Here is a 21,870-nt window from a genome sequence, read left to right on the forward strand (position 1 = left end):
GACCCAGAGATCCCACCGATCCCAGTGGTACGTTGACCCAGAGATCCCACCGATCCCAGCGATACATTGACCCAGAGATCCAGGCGATACATTGACCCAGAGATCCAGGCGATACATTGACCCAGAGATCCCACCGATCCCAGTGATACGTTGACCCAGAGATCCCACCGATCCCAGTGATACGTTGACCCAGTGATCCCACCAATCCCAGTGATACATAATGACCCAGTGATCCCACCGATCCCAGTGATACATAATGACCCAGAGATCCCACCGATCCCAGTGATACATAATGACCCAGAGATCCCAGCGATACATAATGACCCAGAGATCCCACCGATCCCAGCGATACATTGACCCAGAGATCCCACCGATCCCAGCGGTACATTGACCCAGAGATCCCACCGATCCCAGTGGTACATTAACCCAGAGATCCCACTGATCCCAGCGGTACATTGACCCAGAGATCCAGGCGATACATTGACCCAGAGATCCAGGCGATACATTGACCCAGAGATCCCACCGATCCCAGTGATACGTTGACCCAGAGATCCCACCGATCCCAGTGATACGTTGACCCAGTGATCCCACCAATCCCAGTGATACATAATGACCCAGTGATCCCACCGATCCCAGTGATACATAATGACCCAGAGATCCCACCGATCCCAGTGATACATAATGACCCAGAGATCCCAGCGATACATAATGACCCAGAGATCCCACCGATCCCAGCGATACATTGACCCAGAGATCCCACTGATCCCAGCGGTACATTGACCCAGAGATCCAGGCGATACATTGACCCAGGGATCCAGGCGATACATTGACCCAGGGATCCAGGCGATACATTGACCCAGGGATCCAGGCGATACATTGACCCAGAGATCCAGGCGATACATTGACCCAGAGATCCAGGCGATACATTGACCCAGAGATCCAGGCGATACATTGACCCAGAGATCCAGGCGATACATTGACCCAGAGATCCAGGCGATACATTGACCCAGAGATCCAGGCGATACATTGACCCAGAGATCCAGGCGATACATTGACCCAGCGATCCAGGCGATACATTGACCCAGAGATCCAGGCGATACATTGACCCAGAGATCCAGGCGATACATTCACCCAGAGATCCAGGCGATACATTGACCCAGAGATCCAGGCGATACATTGACCCAGCGATCGAGGCGATACATTGACCCAGAGATCCAGGCGATACATTGACCCAGAGATCCAGGCGATACATTGACCCAGAGATCCAGGCGATACATTGACCCAGAGATCCAGGCGATACATTGACCCAGAGATCCAGGCGATACATTGACCCAGAGATCCAGGCGATACATTGACCCAGAGATCCCGGCGATACATTGACCCAGAGATCCCAGCGATCCCAGTGGTACATTGACCCAGAGATCCCAACGATCCCAGTGATACATAATGACCCAGAGATCCCAACGATCCCAGTGATACATAATGACCCAGAGATCCCAGCGATACATAATGACCCAGCGATACATTGACCCAGAGATCCCACTGATCCCAGCGGTACGTTGACCCAGAGATCCAGGCGATACATTGACCCAGAGATCCAGGCGATACATTGACCCAGAGATCCCACTGATCCCAGCGGTACGTTGACCCAGAGATCCAGGCGATACATTGACCCAGAGATCCAGGCGATACATTGACCCAGAGATCCCACTGATCCCAGCGGTACGTTGACCCAGAGATCCAGGCGATACATTGACCCAGAGATCCAGGCGATACATTGACCCAGAGATCCAGGCGATACATTGACCCAGAGATCCAGGCGATACATTGACCCAGAGATCCAGGCGATACATTGACCCAGAGATCCCGGCGATACATTGACCCAGAGATCCCAGCGATCCCAGTGGTACATTGACCCAGAGATCCCAACGATCCCAGTGATACATAATGACCCAGAGATCCCAACGATCCCAGTGATACATAATGACCCAGAGATCCCAGCGATACATAATGACCCAGCGATACATTGACCCAGAGATCCCACTGATCCCAGCGGTACGTTGACCCAGAGATCCAGGCGATACATTGACCCAGAGATCCAGGCGATACATTGACCCAGAGATCCAGGCGATACATTGACCCAGAGATCCAGGCGATACATTGACCCAGAGATCCAGGCGATACATTGACCCAGAGATCCCGGCGATACATTGACCCAGAGATCCCGGCGATACATTGACCCAGAGATCCCGGCGATACATTGACCCAGAGATCCCGGCGATCCCAGTGGTACATTGACCCAGAGATCCCAACGATCCCAGTGGTACATTGACCCAGAGATCCCAACGATCCCAGTGATACATTGACCCAGAGATCCCACTGATCCCAGCGGTACATTGACCCAGAGATCCAGGCGATACATTGACCCAGAGATCCCACCAATCCCAGCGGTACATAATGACCCAGAGATCCCACCGATCCCAGTGATACATAATGACCCAGAGATCCCAACGATCCCAGTGATACATAATGATCCAGAGATCCCAACGATCCCAGTGATACATTGACCCAGAGATCCCACCAATCCCAGTGGTACATTGACCCAGAGCCACCAATCTCAGCGGTACATAATGACCCAGAGATCCCACCGATCCCAGCGATACATGATGACCCAGAGATCCCAGCAATACATAATGACCCAGAGATCCCAGCGATACATTGACCCAGATATCCCACTGATCCCAGCGGTACATTGACCCAGAGATCCAGGCGATACATTGACCCAGAGATCCCAGCGATACATTGACCCAGAGATCCCAGCGATCCCAGTGGTACATTGACCCAGAGATCCCAACGATCCCAGTGGTACATAATGACCCAGAGATCCCAACGATCCCAGTGATACATAATGACCCAGAGATCCCAACGATCCCAGTGATACATTGACCCAGAGATCCCACCAACCCCAGTGATACATTGACCCAGAGATCCCAGCAATCCCAGTGGTACATTGACCCAGAGATCCCACCAACCCCAGTGGTACATTGACCCAGAGATCCCACCAACCCCAGTGATACATTGACCCAGAGATCCTAGCGATCCCAGTGGTACATTGACCCAGAGATCCCAACGATCCCAGTGATACATAATGACCCAGAGATCCCAGCGATACATAATGACCCAGAGATCCCAGCGATACATTGACCCAGAGATCCCACCGATCCCAGCGATACATTGACCCAGAGATCCCAGCTATACATTGACCCAGAGATCCCACCGATCCCAGTGATACGTTGACCCAGAGATCCCACCGATCCCTGTGATACGTTGACCCAGAGATCCCACCGATCCCAGTGATACGTTGACCCAGAGATCCCACCGATCCCAGTGATACGTTGACCCAGAGATCCCACCGATCCCAATGATACGTTGACCCAGAGATCCCACCGATCCCAGTGATACGTTGACCCAGAGATCCCACCGATCCCAGCGATACATTGACCCAGTGATCCCACCGATCCATTACCGGACACAGGCTTCCAGTCACAAAAACAACCATTGACCATCAGCCTCTGCCTCCTGTCACTAAGCTAATTTTGGATCCAATTGCACTGGACCTCATGGGCTCTTACCTTCTTGATTCGTCTCCCATTTGGGTCCTTTCAAAAGCCTTACTGAGCCCATATAGACTACATAAGCTGCACTGCCTTCATCTACACACTTAATGATCTCCTCAAAAGATTCAATCAAATTTGTTAGACATGATATCTCCCTGACAAAGCCACATTGACTAACCTTGATTAATTCTTGCCTTTCCAAGTGGAGATTAATTCTGTTGCTCATTTTTACCAATAATTTCCCTCTTGATGTTAGACTCAATGCTGATAATTCCCCGTTTTTTCCCTTCTTGAATGCTGATATCACATCCGCTGTCCTCTCTCCTCCGGTCCTCTGGCACCTCTCCTACAGCCAGAGAGGGTTTGAAAATGAGAATCAGAGTTCCTGCAATCTCTGCCCTTGCTTCACCACAACCTGGTCCGTATCTCCTCTGGGCCTGGGGATTTATCCACTTCTAAGCCACTAAAACCCCGATACCTCCTCTCTCTCGATACTAATCTGTTCAATTATATCATTTTGTATTGTGTCTGTGTTTTTTCTACCAAAACATAAAACTCAATATTTCTCTACATTAAATATGAGCTGTTAATTTCATTTCACCAACCTATCCACATCCTGTTAATGTCTCTCACCTGTTCTCCTCACAGTTTACAAAATTTCCTCATTTTGTGTCAATAGTAAAGTTTGAAATTTTCCCTTGTGCTTTGGACATTAATAAATATCCAGAAAAGCACAGATCTTCGTAGCTATCTCTGGGAACCGCCCACCCTCTGCCCCCCACCCTCCATCCCCTCCCACATCCCTCCTCAATCCCTGGCCCCCGCCTCCCCACCCCCCCATCCTCCCCTCATCCCGCTCCCCCCCCACCCCGCCCCCCCACCCCCCCACTATAATTCCTCATCCAGTCTGAAAAACAGTCGTTCTCCGACTCCGTTTCCCGTCACTCAGTCGTATCCGTGAGTAACTCGGAGCCTCAGCCTCTTTACAAAGTGCCATGTTCATGTTCACTGGATCACCTGCATTACCCTCAGCAATACTTCTTGTTACCTCATCAAAAAATCCTATCTAGTTAGTTATCTAGTTTGTTATCTAGTTAAACACAGCTTGCCTTCGATGAATCTATATTGGCTTCGTTAATGGACATTTGCCAAAATTAAAATAATTATTTCTTCATTTCTAAAAAATTTCCCACCACCGAATCACTGATGTCATCTCCCCGTGCGGTTATCCATACCTTATTTATCTCACTCCATGCTCAGGAAATCTGATTTGAACCTCGTTGCATTCCCCTTTACTCTGACTCCACTTAATTCCTCCCTAATTCTCCTCCAGCCTTTCTGAAACTTCTGGACACCTGGTTTGTTCTGGTTTCTATCCTCCTGCCAAATTAGTTTAAGCATAGAATCCCTAAATTACAAAAGGAGACCATTCAGCCTATTGGGTCTGCTCCAGCAACAATCCCATCCCAGCCCCTATCCCCACAGACCTTAATCTAAACATCCCAAGACACTAAGGGGTAATTTAGCATGGCAATCAACTTTACCCCCACATCTTTGGACTGTGGGAGGAATCAGGAGCACCTGGAGGAAACCCACACAGACATGGGAAGAGCGTGCAAACTCCACACAGAGAGTGACCCAAGTTGGGAATGGAACCCTGGTTCCTGGTGCTGAGGGGCAGCAGTGCTAACCACGGAGCTACCATAATTGTAGCAGAAAAGAGCAGAGAATACAAATCCCAAAATCCAATCTGCCGTGGGAACAAAGTGTCTTATTTCACAATCAGAACACGAGTAATTCTTCACGTTGGAAGAGTTGAGTCACCATATTGTACAAGAGAGAGAAATTAACCTTCGGACTATTCCGATTTTTATCTCAAGGTGGTATAAGGCCCCCTCCAAGAATGACATCAGCCTTATTGTGCTGTAAAGTTTAATGGATTTTAACATTGGACTTATCATAAACTTTATCACAGCCTAAACTTTGCACATGATTCAAATCTTTAGTATTCACTGAGGAAAGACGAGAAAGCGCACTGAATTACGTCAGTTCAATTATTAGTACAACGCTCGATGGGGTGAGTGGGGGGATTCAGAGCTTTATTTTAGATAGAATTTGGGGGCCTGGCAGTGAATCCATCTCTACTGCCTGTGGTAAGCAGCACTGTGGCCATCTTGAGTTCACAAATAAGGGAGTTGAAGGTGTTGTTAAAGGAAGGATGATCTTTATATAAACAAGTAATAAAGTTTAACAAGACAGTAATAAGCAAAAGAAAACAGGAGTGTGAGTGAATAAGCCTGAACGTGCAGGAATCTCTTGCAGACTGAAGTTCCATCTGAGACCCACGAGGGCTCAGGAGAGGAAATGGTTTGTAAGAACTCTCTGTAACACTTCTCTCCCCCCTCACCCCCGCACCCCCCACCCTACCAAATCCCTCGAGCTTCAATTCCCCAGCAGAATTGCTGCTAAGAAGGTGAGCTGATGACTTAGGTTCTTGCCATATCTTTTATTCTCTCGATAATCACGTTCAGTCTTCAGATGTCTTTGCAGTTTTGAGGGTTTTAGATTCTCATTTGCTTATAACAGACATGGGCCTTGCATCCTGATTGGGGGAGGGGGGTGTGCAGAGGGACCTGGGTGTCCTTGTGCCCCAGTCACTGAAGGTAAGCATGCAGGTGCAGCAGGTGGTAAAGAAGGCAAATGGTATGTTGGCCTTCATTGCGAGAGGCTTTGAATACAGGAGCAGGGATGTGTTGTTACAATTATACAGGGGCCTTGGTGAGGCCACACCTAGAGTATTGTGTGCAGTTTTGGGTCTCCTTTTCTGAGGAAGGATGTTCTTGCTCTCGTGGGAGTGCAGTGAAGGTTTACCAGGCTGATTCCAGGGATGGCAGGACTGATGGATGTGGAGAGACTGGATCAATTAGTCTGAGGACATAACATAGACATTTAAAACTGAAGTGAGGAGAAATTTCTTCACCCAGAGGATGGTGAATGTGTGGAATTCACTCCTACAGAACATAGCTGAGGCTAAAATGTTGTGGCAGGAATTTTTCAGCCGTTTACGCCCCACTTCCACTGGAAGGAGAGGACTGGGTAATTTGGCACTGAGCCAAATCCCTGTTCACCAAAGTGGGACCAGAAAATCTTGCCGGCAAGAACAGCCGGGAAATGGTTTCAAGAAGCAGATAACTATAACACTAGGGAGAAGGGAAAGAAAGGATCTGGTGGGAAGATCAGGATCAGGCTGTTGAGTTGGAAGATTCACCATGATCAGAATGATTGGGAGAACAGGCTCAAAGTTGGCCTCAAAATGGCCTCCTCCTGCTCCTATTTTTCTCTGTTTCTCTGATTTCTATTGACACAATTGGTAAAACCATAGTTGACCTTTCTCCTGGTTTTAGTTTTGATTTGTGAGCTGTGATTGTCGCTCTCTCCTCCCCGTGGACGGGGGAGATAGCACTCTCTGTACCAGATTCAGATGTGGGATGGCAGTCAGTGAGTTAATGAGCCATTTATCAGTTTATTGGCTCCCTCTTTCATGTAACAAAATGATTGAAGTCCATAATCAGCTAACGACAAAGGGAAAGTTAATGGGTGCTTAGTGCAGGGCACGCTCACCTGTTACTCTGCCTCATGTGGTCAGACACGGCACTGCAGTGGGAATTTAGCCAGAGAAAAAAATTATAAAAGGCAAAACTCTTCGATAAACATTAAAGTAGAAGAACAAAAGGAAGAAAATCTCTGTGTAAAGGCGCAGGGCAGCAGTGAGAAACTGAATCAATATCTTCACCAACTAACTGAGTTTAAAAAGATCAGTAAGAAGTTTCACAACACCAGGTTAAAGTCTAAAGACAGGTTTATTTGTTAGCAAAAGTCACAAGCTTTCGGAGCGCTGCTGTAGGAAGTCCGTAGTGTCGTGACAAAAGCTGGGGGTTCTTTGTACAGTGGGTTTCAGGATGCCCTCGATGTAGCCGGATAGGATCTCGCACAGGGTCCCGTTGCCTGATACGATGGGATGGGTGGGTGTGATTGCCTTGTGTATCTTTGGAAGGCAGGGAGTACATGGGATGAGAACTCAGAGGGTCTGAAGATCTGGATCAGAGACCTTGATCAGTCTGTTGAATTTAAAAAAAACAGAAAAAGATTCTTATCCCTTTACTGTCTTTGCTTCAGAGTGGCTGGGGGCAGGGGGAGGGGGAGTAGTGATTTTGGAAAGGATAAAAATAAAGGGAAAATGTTTATAAAATGCAGCAGTCAAGTGGAAATGCCACAGGGGCTGAATGCAATACATTGTAGAGGTCAGGCCTGTTCATAGAATCATAGACTCCTAGAGTGCAGAAGATGGCCATTCGACCCATCAAATCTACACCAACCACAGACCCTATTCCCATAACCCTTATTTATCCTGGGGTCAACCAGTAGGGTTAAATGATCTATTTCCACGTAGTAAGTTAGATATTAATCTGTGTTTTTTGTTTCTGGTTCCAGAATGTCCAGATTGACCCCAGCAATGGGTTTTCATACACCGTTTGGAAGGATGTGCCTATCCCGTTCTACATTTCCATTTATTTCTTTCACATTGTGAATCCAGACGCAATTCTCCAGGGAGAGAAACCAGTTGTTGCACAACGTGGACCGTATGTTTACAGGTAGCAACGGTTAACAGCAAGTTATTTTCTTGTCTATTATTTCAACATTTTATCTGAAAACTCAACGTCATGGCCTCAGGGATTGTAGATGTTTGTGCTGATTTATGGGAAATACTCAGCAGGTCAGGCAGCATCTGTGGAGAGAGAAACAGAGTTAACATTTCAGAACCAAAGGAAGATTGAAATGTAAGAGCTTTTACAACAGCAGATTGGACACATTAACAGCAAATACAAAAAGGAACTCAGTGACAAGGATGCTGCCTGGACTGGGAGGCATGCCTTATGAAGATAGGTTGAGGGAGCTGGGACTCTTCTCCCTGGAGAGACGAAGGTTGAGAGGCGACCTGATAGAGGTTTATAAAATGTTGAGAGGAATAGATAGGGTGGATTCTCAGAGGGTATTTCCCCGGGTTGAAATGGTCACTACGAGAGGACACAGGTTTAAGGTGCGGGGAGGAAAGTACAGAAGTGATGTTAGGGGTAAGTTTTTCACTCAGAGGGTGGTGAGTGAATGGAATCGGCTGCCGTCAGTGGTGGTGGAGGCGAACTCGCTGGGGTCTTTTAAATGACTTCTGGATGAGTATATGGGGTTTAATGGGATTGGGGGTTATAGATAGGTCTATAGATTGGTAGGTGTTGATGTGATTGGCGCAACTCGTGGGCCGAAGGGCCTGTTTGTGCTGTAGTGTTCTATGTTCTATGTTCTAAGGTGGAGGACAGGAGAAATTCAAAACGAAATCTTCCATCATTCAACAGCCAGACAGAGTGAGAATGGATATGGTAGAAGAACAACGATGAGGTGTGAATAAGTACGTAACATCCAAATCCCCAGAACCAGTTCTGACAAAGGATCACCCAGAATTGAAACATTGGTTCTATTCTCGCCTCACAGACACTGTCAGACCTGCTGAGATTTTCCAGCATTTTCTATTTCTGTTTCAGGTTCCAGCATCTGCAGTATTTTGCTTTTATTTTAGAGAGCAGACTACACCGGTCTGGGTGTTGTGCAATGAGAAAGATTAGTTGGCATTCTAGTTGTGAGAGAATCCTTGGGGATGAGTGACCATAATATGGTAGAATTCTTTGTCGAGGTGAATAATGCTATAATTGATAGTTAGACCAGGATCCTGAATCTCAGTAAAGGAATTGTGATTGTATGAGGCATGAATTGGTCATGATGGACTGGGAAACATTACTGAACGGAAAGACAGTGGACAGGCAATGGAAGCATTTAAAGAACAAATAGGTGAACTCCAGAAGTTGTTTATCCCTATTTGGCAAAAGAGAGGTAAGGGATTTGTGGTCAAACCATGGCTCACAAGGGAAATTAAATATAGTATGAAATTCAAGGAAGAAGCATACAAATTGTCAAGAAAAAGCAATAGGCCTGAGGATTGGGAGCAGTTTAAAATTCAGCAAAGGAAAACCAAGGGATTGATTAAGAAGGAGAAAATAGAGTATGAAAGTAAACTAGCGAGAAACATGAAAACTGACTGTAAAATTTTCTATTGGTATTTAAAGAGAAAAAAGTTTGACAAAAACAGATGTAGGCCCCTTACAGTCAAAAACAGGAGAATTCATAACAGGGAATAAGGAAACGGCCGAGGAATTAAATTTGTTCTTTGCTTCAATCTTCACAAAGGAAGAATGAATAATGTACCAGAAGAGAGAAACATGTTTAGTGAGGAGCTGAAAGAAATCAGCATTAGGAGAGAAATAGTTTTGGGGAAATTGATGGGAGTGAAGGTGGATAAACCTCCAGGTTCATCCCAGAGTACTTGAGGAAGTGGCCCTGGAGGGTTTAAACTAATGTGCCGGGGGATGGGAACCTTTGTAAGGAGTCAGAGAAGGAGGGAGCAAGGACAAAATCAAAAGATAGAAAAGGGAATAAGAAAAGTGACAGGCAGAGAAACCAAAGACAAAGTTCAATCACGGCTATAGAGAAAAATATTGGGAGTGAAACAAACAATGTTAAAAAGACAATGCCTTAACACATGGAGCATTTACAATAAAATCGATGAACTAATCACGCAGATCGCTGTAAACGGGTATGATATAATTGGGATTACGGAGACATGGCTGCAGGGTGATGAGGGATGAGAAATTGAATGTCCCAAAGTATTCAGTATTTAAGAAGGACAGGCAGGTGGAGTGGCACTGTCGGTTAAAGAGGAAATTTACACAACAGTGAGAAAGGATATTCGCTCTGACAATGTGGAGTCTGTATGGGTAGAGTGAAGAAATACCAAGGGGTAAAAAACATTAGTGTGTGTCATATACAGACGCCAAACTGCAATGGTGATGTTGGGAATGGCATTAAACACAAAATTACAGATGCACGTGATGAGGGAATATCAGTGATGATGGGTGGTTTTAATCTGCACGTAGATTGGGCAAATCAAATTAGCCACAATGCCACAGAGCAGGAATTCCTGGAGTGTATACGGGATGGTTTTCTTCACCAATATTAGATTAGAAATAGGAGAGGAGAGGTCACCCTGTTGGGAGTCTTTTATAGACCTCCTAAAAGTTCTAGAGAGGTTGAGGAAAGGATTGCGGAGACGATCCTGGTTAGGAGTGAAAGTAATAGGGTAATTGTTATGGGGGACTTTAACTTTACTAATATTGATTGGAATTGTTATAGCTCTAGCTCGTTAGAGGGGTCAGTTTTTGTACAAAGCGTGCAGGAAGGTTTTTTGACTCAGTGTGTAGATAGGCCAACTAGAGGTGAGGCTATATTGGATTTGGTGCTGGGAAATGAGCCAGACCAGGTGCTAGACTTGGAAGTTGGTGTGCATTTTGGTGATAGTGACCACAATTCGGTTACGTTCACCTTAGCGATGGAAAGGGATAGGCATGAACCTCGGGTCAGTAGTTTTAGCTGGGGGAAGGGTAATTATGAGGCTATTAGGAGAGAATTAGGAATCATAGGTTGGACTAGGAGATTACAGGGACTGGGAACGTCTGAAATGTGGAGTTTTTTCAAGGAGCAGCTACTGCGAGTCCGTGATAGGTATGTCCCTGTCGGGCAAGGAGGAATTGGTAGGGCTAGGGAACCGTGGTGCACCAAAAAAGTTGATTCGTTGGTTAAAAAGAAAAAGGAGGCTTATGTTCGGGTGAGACTTGAGGGCTCGGGCAGTGCACTAGAAAACTTTAGATTGGCTAGGAGGGAGTTGAAGAGTGAGCTAAGAAGGGCTAAAAGAGGACATGAGAAGACTTTGGCTGATAGGGTTAAGGAGAATCCTAAGGCTTCCATAGGTATGTCAAGAACAGAAGGTTGGTTAGGGCAAGATTAGGGCCAGTTATAGACAGCAGAGGGAAGTTATGTGTGGAACCGGAGGAGATTGGAGAGGCATTGAACCAATATTTCTCTTTGGTGTTCACGCAGGGGGACATGGATATAGCTGAGAAGGACACTGGGTTGCAGGGGAGTAGAATTGACAGTGTTGCAGTTGATAAGGAGGATGTGCTAGATATTCTGGAGGGTCTGAAAATAGATAAGTCCCTTGGTCCGGATGGGATTTACCCCAGGATTCTCTGGGAGGCAAGAGAGGTGATTGCAGAGCCTCTGGCTCTGATCTTCAGGTCGTCGTTGGCCTCTGGTATAGTACCGGAAGATTGGAGGATAGCGAATGTTGTCCCATTGTTTAAGAAGGGGAACAGAGACTTCCCCGGGAATTATAGACCGGTGAGTCTCACTTCTGTTGTGGGCAAGGTTTTAGAAAAAATTATTCGGGATAGGATTTATAGTTATTTGGAGAGTAAAGAATTGATTGGAGATAGTCAGCATGGTTTTGTAGCGGGTAGGTCGTGCCTTACTAACCTTATTGAGTTTTTTGAGAAAGTGACCAAAGAGGTGGATGGGAGTAAGGCAGTTGACGTGGTATATATGGATTTTAGTAAGGCATTTGATAAGGTTCACCATGGAAGCCTTCTGCAGAAAATGCAGATGTATGGGATTGGGGGTGATCTAGGGAATTGGATCAGGAATTGGCTAGCGGATAGGAGACAGAGGGTGGTGGTTGATGGTAAATATTCATCATGGAGTTCGGTTTCGAGTGGTGTGCCTCAGGGATCTGTTTTGGGGCCACTGCTGTTTGTAATTTTTATTAATGATCTGGATGAGGGTATAGTTGGGTGGATTAGTAAGTTTGCTGATGACACCAAAGTCGGAGGTGTGGTAGATAGTGATGAAGGGTGTCATAGTTTGCAGGAAGACTTAGACAGGTTGCAGAGCTGGGCCGAGAGGTGGCGGATGGAGTTTAATGCGGAGAAGTGTGAGGTAATTCACTTTGGTAGGAATAACAGATGTGTCGAGTATAGGGCTAACGGGAGGACTTTGAATAGTGTGGATGAGCAGAGGGATCTAGGTGTATGTGTACATAGATCCCTGAAAGTTGGGAGTCAAGCAGATAAGGTTGTTAAGAAGGCATACGGTGTCTTGGCGTTTATTGGTAGGGGGATTGAATTTAGGAGTCGCAGCGTCATGTTGCAACTGTACACAACTCTGGTGCGGCCGCACTTGGAGTATTGTGTGCAGTTCTGGTCCCCACATTATAGGAAGGATGTGGAGGCTTTGGAGAGGGTGCAGAGGAGGTTTACCAGGATGTTGCCTGGTATGGAGGGGAGGTCCTATGAGGAGAGGCTGAGGGATTTGGGGTTGTTTTCGCTGGAAAGAAGGCGGCTAAGAGGGGATCTTATTGAAACATATAAGATGATTAGAGGTTTAGATAGGGTGGATAGTGATAGCCTTTTTCCTCTGATGGAGAAATCTAGCACGAGGGGGCATGGCTTTAAATTAAGGGGTGGTAGTTATAGGACGGATGTCAGGGGTAGGTTCTTTACCCAGAGGGTGGTGAGGGATTGGAATGCCCTGCCTGCTGCAGTTGTAAATGCACCTAGTTTGGGGGCATTTAAGAGATCCGTGGATAGGTTTATGGACGAGAAGGGATTGGTTTAGATTAGTGGGTCATTGTTTTGTAACTGGTCGGCGCAACATCGTGGGCCGAAAGGCCTGTTCTGCGCTGTAATGTTCCATGTTCTATGTTAATATGTGAAGGAACCAACCAGAGATCAGGCCATCTTAGACTGGGCGCTGTGTAATGAGGAGGGAATCGTTGCCAATCTAGGTGTACCAGACCCCTTAGGGATGAGTGACTATTTTGATCGAGATGGAGAGTGAAGTAGTTGATTCGGAGATTAGGGTGCTGAATCTTAAAGGAAACCATGAGGATGTGAGGCATGAGTTGTCCTTGATAGATTGGGGAGAGTTACTTAAAGGCATGCCAGTGGGTGGGCAATGGCAAACATTCAAGGAACGCATGGGGGAAACTGCAGCAACTGTTTGTTCCTGTCAGGCACAAAAGCAGAATGAGTAAGAGGGCCAATCCAAGGCTCACAAAGGGAATTAGAGAGAGGATCCGATCCAAGGAAGAAGCATACAGATTGGCCAAGAAAAATAATAGGTCTGAGGATCGGGGACAGTTTACAATTCAGCAAAGGATCAAGGATATAAGAACATAAGAAATAGGAGCAGGAGTAGGCCATCCTGCCCTTCGAGCCTGCCCCACCATTCAGTAAGATCATGGCTGATCTGTCGTGGCTCAGTTCCACGTTCCCGCCCTCTCCCCATAACCCTTAATCCCCTCTCTTATCAAGAACCCATCAACCCGCATCTTAAAAATATTTAGCGAGGCAGCCTCCACCACTTCAACGAGCAGAGAATTCCAGAGATTCACCACCCTTTGAGTGAAGAAGTTCCTCCTCAACTCCGTTCTAAACCGCCTCCCCTTTATCTTGAGGCTGTGCCCCCTAGTCCTACTGTCCTTTCTGAGCGGGAAGAGCCTCTCCATCCCATTCATCACCTTATATGTCTCAATGAGATCTCCCCTCATTCTTCTAAACTCTAACGAGTACAAGCCTAGTTTATTCAGCCTCTCCTCATAGTTTAACCCTCTCAACTCCAGTATCAGCCAAGTAAACCTCCTCTGCACTCCCTCCGAGGCCAAAATATCCTTGCGCAAGTGTGGCGACCAAAGCTGCACACAGTACTCTAGCTGCGACCTCACCAATGCCCTGTACGGTTGCAGCAAGACCTCCCTACTTTTATATTCAATCCCCCTCGCTATGAAGGCCAGCATCCCATTCGCCTTCCTGACCACCTGCTGCACCTGCAAGCTGGGTTTTTGCGACTCATGCACAAGGACCCCGAGGTCCCTCTGCACCGTCGCCTGCTGCAGTTTTTCGCCACGTAAGTAATAATCCTTCCAACCATTATTCCTACCAAAGTGGACAACTTCACACTTGCCAACATTAAATTCCATTTGCCAGTTCCTGGCCCATTCGCCCAGCCTATCTAGATCCTTCTGCAGACTCTCCACACCCTCCGCACAATTTGCCGTTCCACCAATCTTGGTGTCATCAGCAAATTTCGACACCATACACTCGGTTCCCTCCTCCAGATCATCTATATAAATGGTAAATAGCTGAGGCCCCAGCACCGACCCCTGGGGCACCCCACTAGTCACCAACCGCCAATCCGAATAGCACCCATTGACCCCCACTCTCTGCCTCCTATTTGACAGCCAATCCTCTATCCACGCTAACACCCTACCCCCAACTCCATGCCTCCTGACCTTCTGCAATAACCTCTTGTGAGGTACCTTGTCAAACGCCTTCTGAAAATCCAGAAAGACCACATCCACCGGCTCTCCTCTATCCACTGCCCTAGACACATCCTCATAGAACTCCAGTAAATTTGTCAGACACGACTTCCTCTTAACGAAACCGTGCTGCGTCTGCTCTATCAAACAATTCTCCTCAAGATGCCTCGCTATTTCCTCTTTGATCACGGATTCTAACATTTTACCTACAACAGTAGTTGTGAGGGCACTCGGGTCAAGTTTTTTTTTCACCTTTAAAAGTTTACTCACCTCGGGGGGTCCGTCCTCATTGTTCCGTGGGAGCACTGAAGAGACGCTGCGATTTGTGAGTGGAGAGCTTGTGGGTGAGTACAGCGACTTTTTCCTTCTTTTAAAAAACTAACTTTGTTTAAGTGAGTTTAGTGGGGTTTTTTTTGCTTGATTTAAGTTTGACCCCAGTTTGACCCCGGAAGTAGTTGCGAGGGCACTCGGGTCAAGTTTTTTTTCACCAACTATAAATTAGACCGGAGGGGATAAGTTATAATTTTTTTTACTCTTTCCTCTGGGTTGCTATAAGGGGTAAGTATGGGTGTGAGACCTGTATGTTGTTGCCAATGCAACATGTGGGAGGTCTTGGAGGCTCCTGGTCTGCCAGACATCCACACCTGTGCTCGGTGTGTGGAGCTGCAGGCCCTACGAAACCAGGTTAAGGAGCTGCAATTGCAGCTCGAGGACCTTCGGCTCGTTCGGGAGAGTGAGGAGGTTATAGATAGGAGCTACCAGCAGGTAGTCACACCAGGGCAACGGGATGAGGGCACTTGGGTAACTATTAGGAAGGGGAAAACACGGGTGATGGAGAGCACACCGGTGGATGTCCCCCTTCAAAATAAGTACTCCGGCCTGAGTACTACTAGGGGGGACAGCTCATCTGAGGGAGGAAGCGGTGGCCAGGTCTCTGGAGCTGAGCCAGTGAGCCAAAAAATCAAAAAAGAGAGCAGAAAGGTAGTGTTAATAGGGGACTCCACAGTGAGGGGCGCGGACAGGCATTTTTGTGGACGTAGACGGGAGTCGCGGATGGTGGTTTGTCTCCCTGGGGCTGGGATTCGGGATGTCTCTGGGCGTGTCCCAGACATCCTGAAAGGGGAGGGTGAGGAACCAGAGGTTGTAGTGCATATAGGTACTACTGACGTAGGCAAGAAGAGGGAGGCACTTGTGAAAAAGGACTATAGGGAACTGGGTAGGCAGCTGAGGAAGAGAAAAGCGAAGGTAGTAATCTCAGGATTGCTGCCTGTGCCACGGGAGAATGAGGGAAGAAATGAAATGAGGTGGAGGCTGAATGCGTGGCTGAGGGACTGGTGTAGAGGGCAGGGATTTCGGTTCCCAGATCACTGGGACCTCTTTAGGGGTAGGTGGGACCTGTACAATAAGGATGGGTGGCACTTAAATCCCAGGGGGACTAATATCTTGGTGGGAAGACTGGCTAAGGCTACCACGGGGACTTTAAACTAGAAAGGATGGGGGGAGGGATTTGCAATGGGGAAACTGGGACGGAGGAGGTTAGCTCCCAGGTAGGGGAGGGCCGCAGGCAGTATGGGAGGGAGGTTAGACAGGGGGTGGAGAAGGGAAATGCCCAGACTGAGGGGCTGAAGTGTATATATTTTAATGCAAGGAGTCTAGTGAATAAGGTAGATGAGCTTAGGGCGTGGATTGCTGCTTGGGATTGTGATGTGGTGGCCATTACGGAGACTTGGATGTCTCAGGGACAGGACTGGGTACTTCAGGTGCCAGGTTTCAGATGCTTCAGGAAGGACAGGGAGGATGGCAGAAGAGGTGGTGGAGTGACACTGTTGATCAGGGACAGTGTCATGGCTGCAGAGAAAGAGGATGCCGTGGAGGGACTATCTACAGAGTCTCTGTGGGTGGAAGTTATGAACAGCAAAGGGTCGAAAACTTTGCTGGGTGTATTCTATAGGCCACCCAATAGTGACAGGGAAGTTGAAGTGCAGATAGGGAAACAGATTCTGGAGAGATGTAGTAATAACAGAGTTGTTGTGATGGGAGACTTCAATTTCCCAAACATCGACTGGAATATCCCTAGGGTAAGGGGTTTGGATGGGGAGGAGTTTGTTAGGTGTGTTCAGGAAGGTTTCCTGACACAGTATGTGGATAAGCCTACGAGGGGAGAGGCTGTACTTGACCTGGTACTGGCAAATGAACCAGGGCAGGTGATGGATCTCTTGGTAGGAGAGCATCTTGGGAATGGTGACCATAATTCTATCTCCTTCACAATTGCATTGGAACGAGATAGGATCAGGCAGGCTAGGAAGGTGTTTGTCTGGAGTAAGGGGAGATACGAAGAAGTCAGGAAGTTACTTGGACAAATAAACTGGAAGGAGGCGTTCTTAGGGAAAAGTACCGAAGGAAGGTGGCGGATATTCAAGGAATGTTTGTCTGGAGCTATGCATGACAACGTTCCGATGAGACAAGGGGGTTTTGGTAGGTCGCGGGAACCGTGGTGCACGAAGGCTGTGTTGAACCTAGTCAGGAGGAAAGGGAAGGTGTACAAAAGGTTCAGGGAACTAGGAGAGGTTAAGGATCTTGAGGAGTATAAGGACTGTAGAAAGGAGCTTAAAAGGGAAATTAGGAGAGCCAGAAGGGGTCATGAGAAGACCTTGGCGGGTAAGATTAAGGAGAATCCCAAGGCCTTCTATAAATATGTGAAAGGTAAAAGGATGAGAAGAGAAGGGATAGGACCGATAAAAGGTGAAGGGGGTAAGGTCTGTGTGGAACCAGAAGAAATGGCAGAGGTGCTTAATGAGTACTTTGCTTCAGTATTCACGGTGGAAGCTGATCTGGGAGATTTTGCTACGGATTTGCAGCAGATGGAAAAGATTGAGTTTGTGGATATTAAGGTGGAGGATGTGTTAGAACTTTTGAATTCTATCAAGATTGATAAGTCGCCGGGACCAGATGGGATGTACCCCAGGATACTGTGGGAGGCGAGGGAAGTGATTGCAGAGCCCCTGGCGATGATCTTTGCGTCGTCAATGGAGACGGGAGAGGTTCCAGAGGATTGGAGGATTGCGGATGTAGTCCCTATTTTCAAGAAAGGGAACAGAGATAGCCCGGGAAATTACCGACCGGTGAGTCTGACCTCAGTGGTTGGTAAGCTGATGGAGAGGCTTCTGAGGGACAAGATTTACGAGCATTTGGAGAGGTTTGACATGATCAGGAATAGTCAGCATGGATTTGTCAAGGGCAGGTCGTGCCTTACGAGCCTAGTTGAGTTCTTCGATAATGTGACTGAACACATTGACGAGGGAAGTGCCGTGGACGTGGTGTACATGGACTTCAGCAAGGCGTTTGATAAGGTCCCCCATGCAAGACTTCTTGAGAAGGTGAGAGGGCATGGGATCCGAGGGCCTTTGGCCTTGTGGATCCAGAACTGGCTTGCCTGCAGAAGGCAGAGAGTGGTTGTGGATGGGTCTTTTTCTGAATGGAGGTCAGTCACCAGCGGAGTGCCCCAGGGATCTGTTCTAGGACCCTTGCTGTTTGTCATTTTCATAAATGACCTGGATGAGGAAGTGGAGGGATGGGTAAGTAAGTTCGCTGATGACACGAAGGTCGGTGGTGTTGTGGATGGTCTGGAAGGATGTCAAAAGTTGCAGCAGGACATAAATAGGATGCAGGACTGGGCAGAGAAGTGGCAGATGGACTTCAACGCGGATAAATGCGTAGTCATCCATTTTGGCAGAACCAACGGGATGAACGAGTACACTATCAAGGGCAGGAGTCTTGGTAGTGTTGAGGAGCAGAAGGATCTTGGGGTCCGGGTCCACAGGACTCTTAAATCGGCCTCGCAGGTGGAAGAGGTGGTCAAGAAGGCGTATGGTGTACTGGCCTTCATTAATCGAGGGATTGAGTTTAGGAATCGGGAGGTAATGCTGCAACTTTATAAGACCCTTGTCAGGCCTCATTTGGAGTACTGTGCACAGTTCTGGTTGCCTCACTATAGGAAAGACGTAGAAGCTATTGAAAGGGTACAGAGGAGATTTACAAGGATGTTGCCTGGATTGGGAGGCATGCCTTATGAAGTTAGGTTGAGGGAGCTGGGACTCTTTTCCCTGGAGAGACGTAGGTTGAGAGGCGACCTGATAGAAGTTTATAAAATGTTGAGAGGAATAGATAGGGTGGATTCTCAGAGGCTATTTCCCCGGGTTGAAATGGTCGCTACGAGAGGACACAGGTTTAAGGTGCGGGGAGGAAAGTACAGAAGTGATGTTAGGGGTAAGTTTTTCACTCAGAGGGTGGTGAGTGAGTGGAATCGGCTGCTGTCGGTGGTGGTGGAGGCGAACTCGCTGGGGTCTTTTAAAAGACTTCTGGATGAGTATATGGGGTTTTATGGGATTGGGGGTTATAGATAGGTGTTGATGTGATCGGCACAACTCGTGGGCCGAAGGGCCTGTTTGTGCTGTAGTGTTCTATGTTCTATGTTCTATGTAACAGACGTTAAACTAACCGGCCTTCTTGATCACCTGCTGTACCTGCAGGCTGGGTTTTTGTGACTCATCCACAAGGACCCTCAGGTCCCTCTGCACCGTAGCATGCTGCAGCTTTTCGCCCTTTAAATAGTAGTCCCTCCTACTATTATTTCTGCCAAAGTGGATAACCTCACACTTGCTAACATTATACTCCATCTGCCAGGTCCTCGCCCACTCATTCAGCCTATCCAGGTCCCTCTGCAGACTTTCCACACCCTCCGCACAATTTGCTTTACCACTCATCTTTGTGTCATCAGCAAATTTCGTCACCCTACACTCAGCCCCCTCCTCCAGATCATCTATATAAATGGTAAATAGCTGAGGCCCCAGCACCGATCCCTGCGGCACTCCAAGGGATCAAGTGTACCAAGGGATTGATGAAGAAGGGGAAAATCCAGTGCGAAAGTAAGCTAGCAGGGAACATAAAGACTGACGCTAAGAGTTTCTACAGAAATGTAAAGAGAATGAGGTCGGTGAAGGAAAATGCATCTCCCCTACAGATAGAAACGGGGGAAATGTATAATAGGGAACAAAGAAATGGCCCGAGAAACTGAATACTTTGATTCTGTCTTCATAAAAGAGGATATAAATCAGATTCCAGAAATGTTGGAGAATGCAAGATTTAGGTGAGAGGCAAGAACTGAGGGAGATCAATATTAGAAGAAGTCTCACAACACCAGGTTAAAGTCCAACAGGTTTATTTGGTAGCAAACGCCACTAGCTTTCGGAGCGCTGCTCCTTCATCAGGTGAATGGGAGTTCTGATCACAAACAGGGTGTATAAAGACACACACAGTTTACAGAATACTGATTAGAATGTAGTCTTTACAACTAACCAAGTATTAAGTATCAGCCATGATCTTATTGAATGGCGGGGCAGGCTCGAAGGGCTAGATGGCCTACTCCTGCTCCTATTTCTTATGTTCTTAAAGGTACAGACAATGTGAGTGGAGAGAGCATTAAGCACAGGTTAAAGAGATGTGTATTGTCTCCAGACAGGACAGTTAGTGAGATTTTACAAGGCCAGGCCAGTCATGGGGGTTACAGATAGTGTGACATGAACCCCAGATCCTGGTTGAGACCGTCCTCATGTGTGCGGAACTTGGCTATCAGTCTCTGCTCAGCGACTCTGCGCTGTCGTGTGTCGTGAAGGCCACCTTGGAGAATGCTTACCCGAAGATCAGGGGCTGAATGCCCGTGACCACTGAAGTGTTCGCCAACAGGAAGGGAACAGTCTTGCCTGGTGATTGTCGAGCGATGTTCATTCATCTGTTGTTGTAACATCTGCATGGTCTCCCCAATGTACCATGGCCTCGGGACGTCCTTTCCTGCGGTGTCTCAGGTAGACAACGTTGGCCGAGTTGCAAGAGTATGTACCCTGTACCTGGTGGATGGTATTCTCACGTGTGATGATGGTATCCATGTCGATGATCCGGCATGTCTTGCAGAGGTTGCTGTGACAGGGTTGTGTGGTGTTGTGGTCACTGTTCTCCTGAAGGCTGGGTAGTTTGCTGCGGACAATGGTCTGTTTGAGGTTGTGTGGTTGTCCGAAGGCAAGAAGTGGGGGTGTGGGGATGGTCCTGGCGAGATGTTCGTCTTCATCAATGATATGTTGAAGGCTCCGGAGAAGATGTCGTAGCTTCTACGCTCTGGGGAAGTACTGGACGATAAAGGGTTCTCTGTCCACCGTGTCCCATGTCTTTTCTGAGGAGATCGGTGCGGTTTTCCGCTGTGGTGCATCGGAACTGTCGATCTATGAGTCGAGCACCATATCCTGTTCTTGTGAGGGCATCTTTCAGCATCTGGAGGTGTCTGTCACGATCCTTCTCATCTGAGCAAATCCTGTGTATACGGAGGGCTTGTCCATAGGGGATGGCTTCTTTAACATGTTTAGGGTGGAAGCTGGAGAAGTGGAGCATTGTGAGATTGTCTGTGGGCTTGCGGTACAGTGAGGTGCTGAGGTGACCGTCCTTAATGGAGATGCGTGTGTCCAAGAATGCAACTGATTCTGGAGAATAGTCCATGGTGAGTCTGATGGTGGGATGGAACTTGTTGATGTTATTATATAGTTGTTTCAGTGATTGTTCACCATGAGTCCAAAGGAAGAAAATGTCATCGATGTATCTAGTGTATAGCATCGGTTGAAGGTCCTGTGTAGTGAAGAAGTCTTGTTCAAACCTGTGCATGAAGATGTTGGCATATTGAGGTGCAAATTTGGTCCCCATGGCTGTTCCGTGTGTCTGGATGAAGAACTGGTTGTTGAAGGTGAAGACATTGTGGTCCAGGATCAAAACCGCACTGACTTCCTCAGAAGACAAACACGGACAGAGTACCCTTTATCGTCCAGTACTTCCCCGGAGCGGAGAAGCTACGACATCTTCTCTGGAGTCTTCAACATATCATTGATGAAGACGAACATC

General features: G+C 47.4%; 1 protein-coding gene across 1 annotated transcript in view; it reads left to right on the forward strand.

Annotated features, from left to right (window-relative positions):
• Positions 1–21,870, forward strand: part of LOC145356167 (scavenger receptor class B member 1-like) — a 72,063-nt gene that overhangs the window by 21,965 nt on the left and 28,228 nt on the right. The window contains exon 2 of the mRNA XM_080208776.1: positions 8,109–8,269. Coding sequence (XP_080064902.1) covers positions 8,109–8,269 — 161 coding nt within the window. The remainder of the gene's footprint in view (positions 1–8,108; positions 8,270–21,870) is intronic.

The sequence above is a fragment of the Carcharhinus amblyrhynchos genome, chromosome 20 (assembly GCF_965287045.1).
Source record: "Carcharhinus amblyrhynchos chromosome 20, sCarAmb.v2.hapA, whole genome shotgun sequence".
NCBI classification, from domain to species: Eukaryota; Metazoa; Chordata; class Chondrichthyes; order Carcharhiniformes; family Carcharhinidae; genus Carcharhinus; species Carcharhinus amblyrhynchos.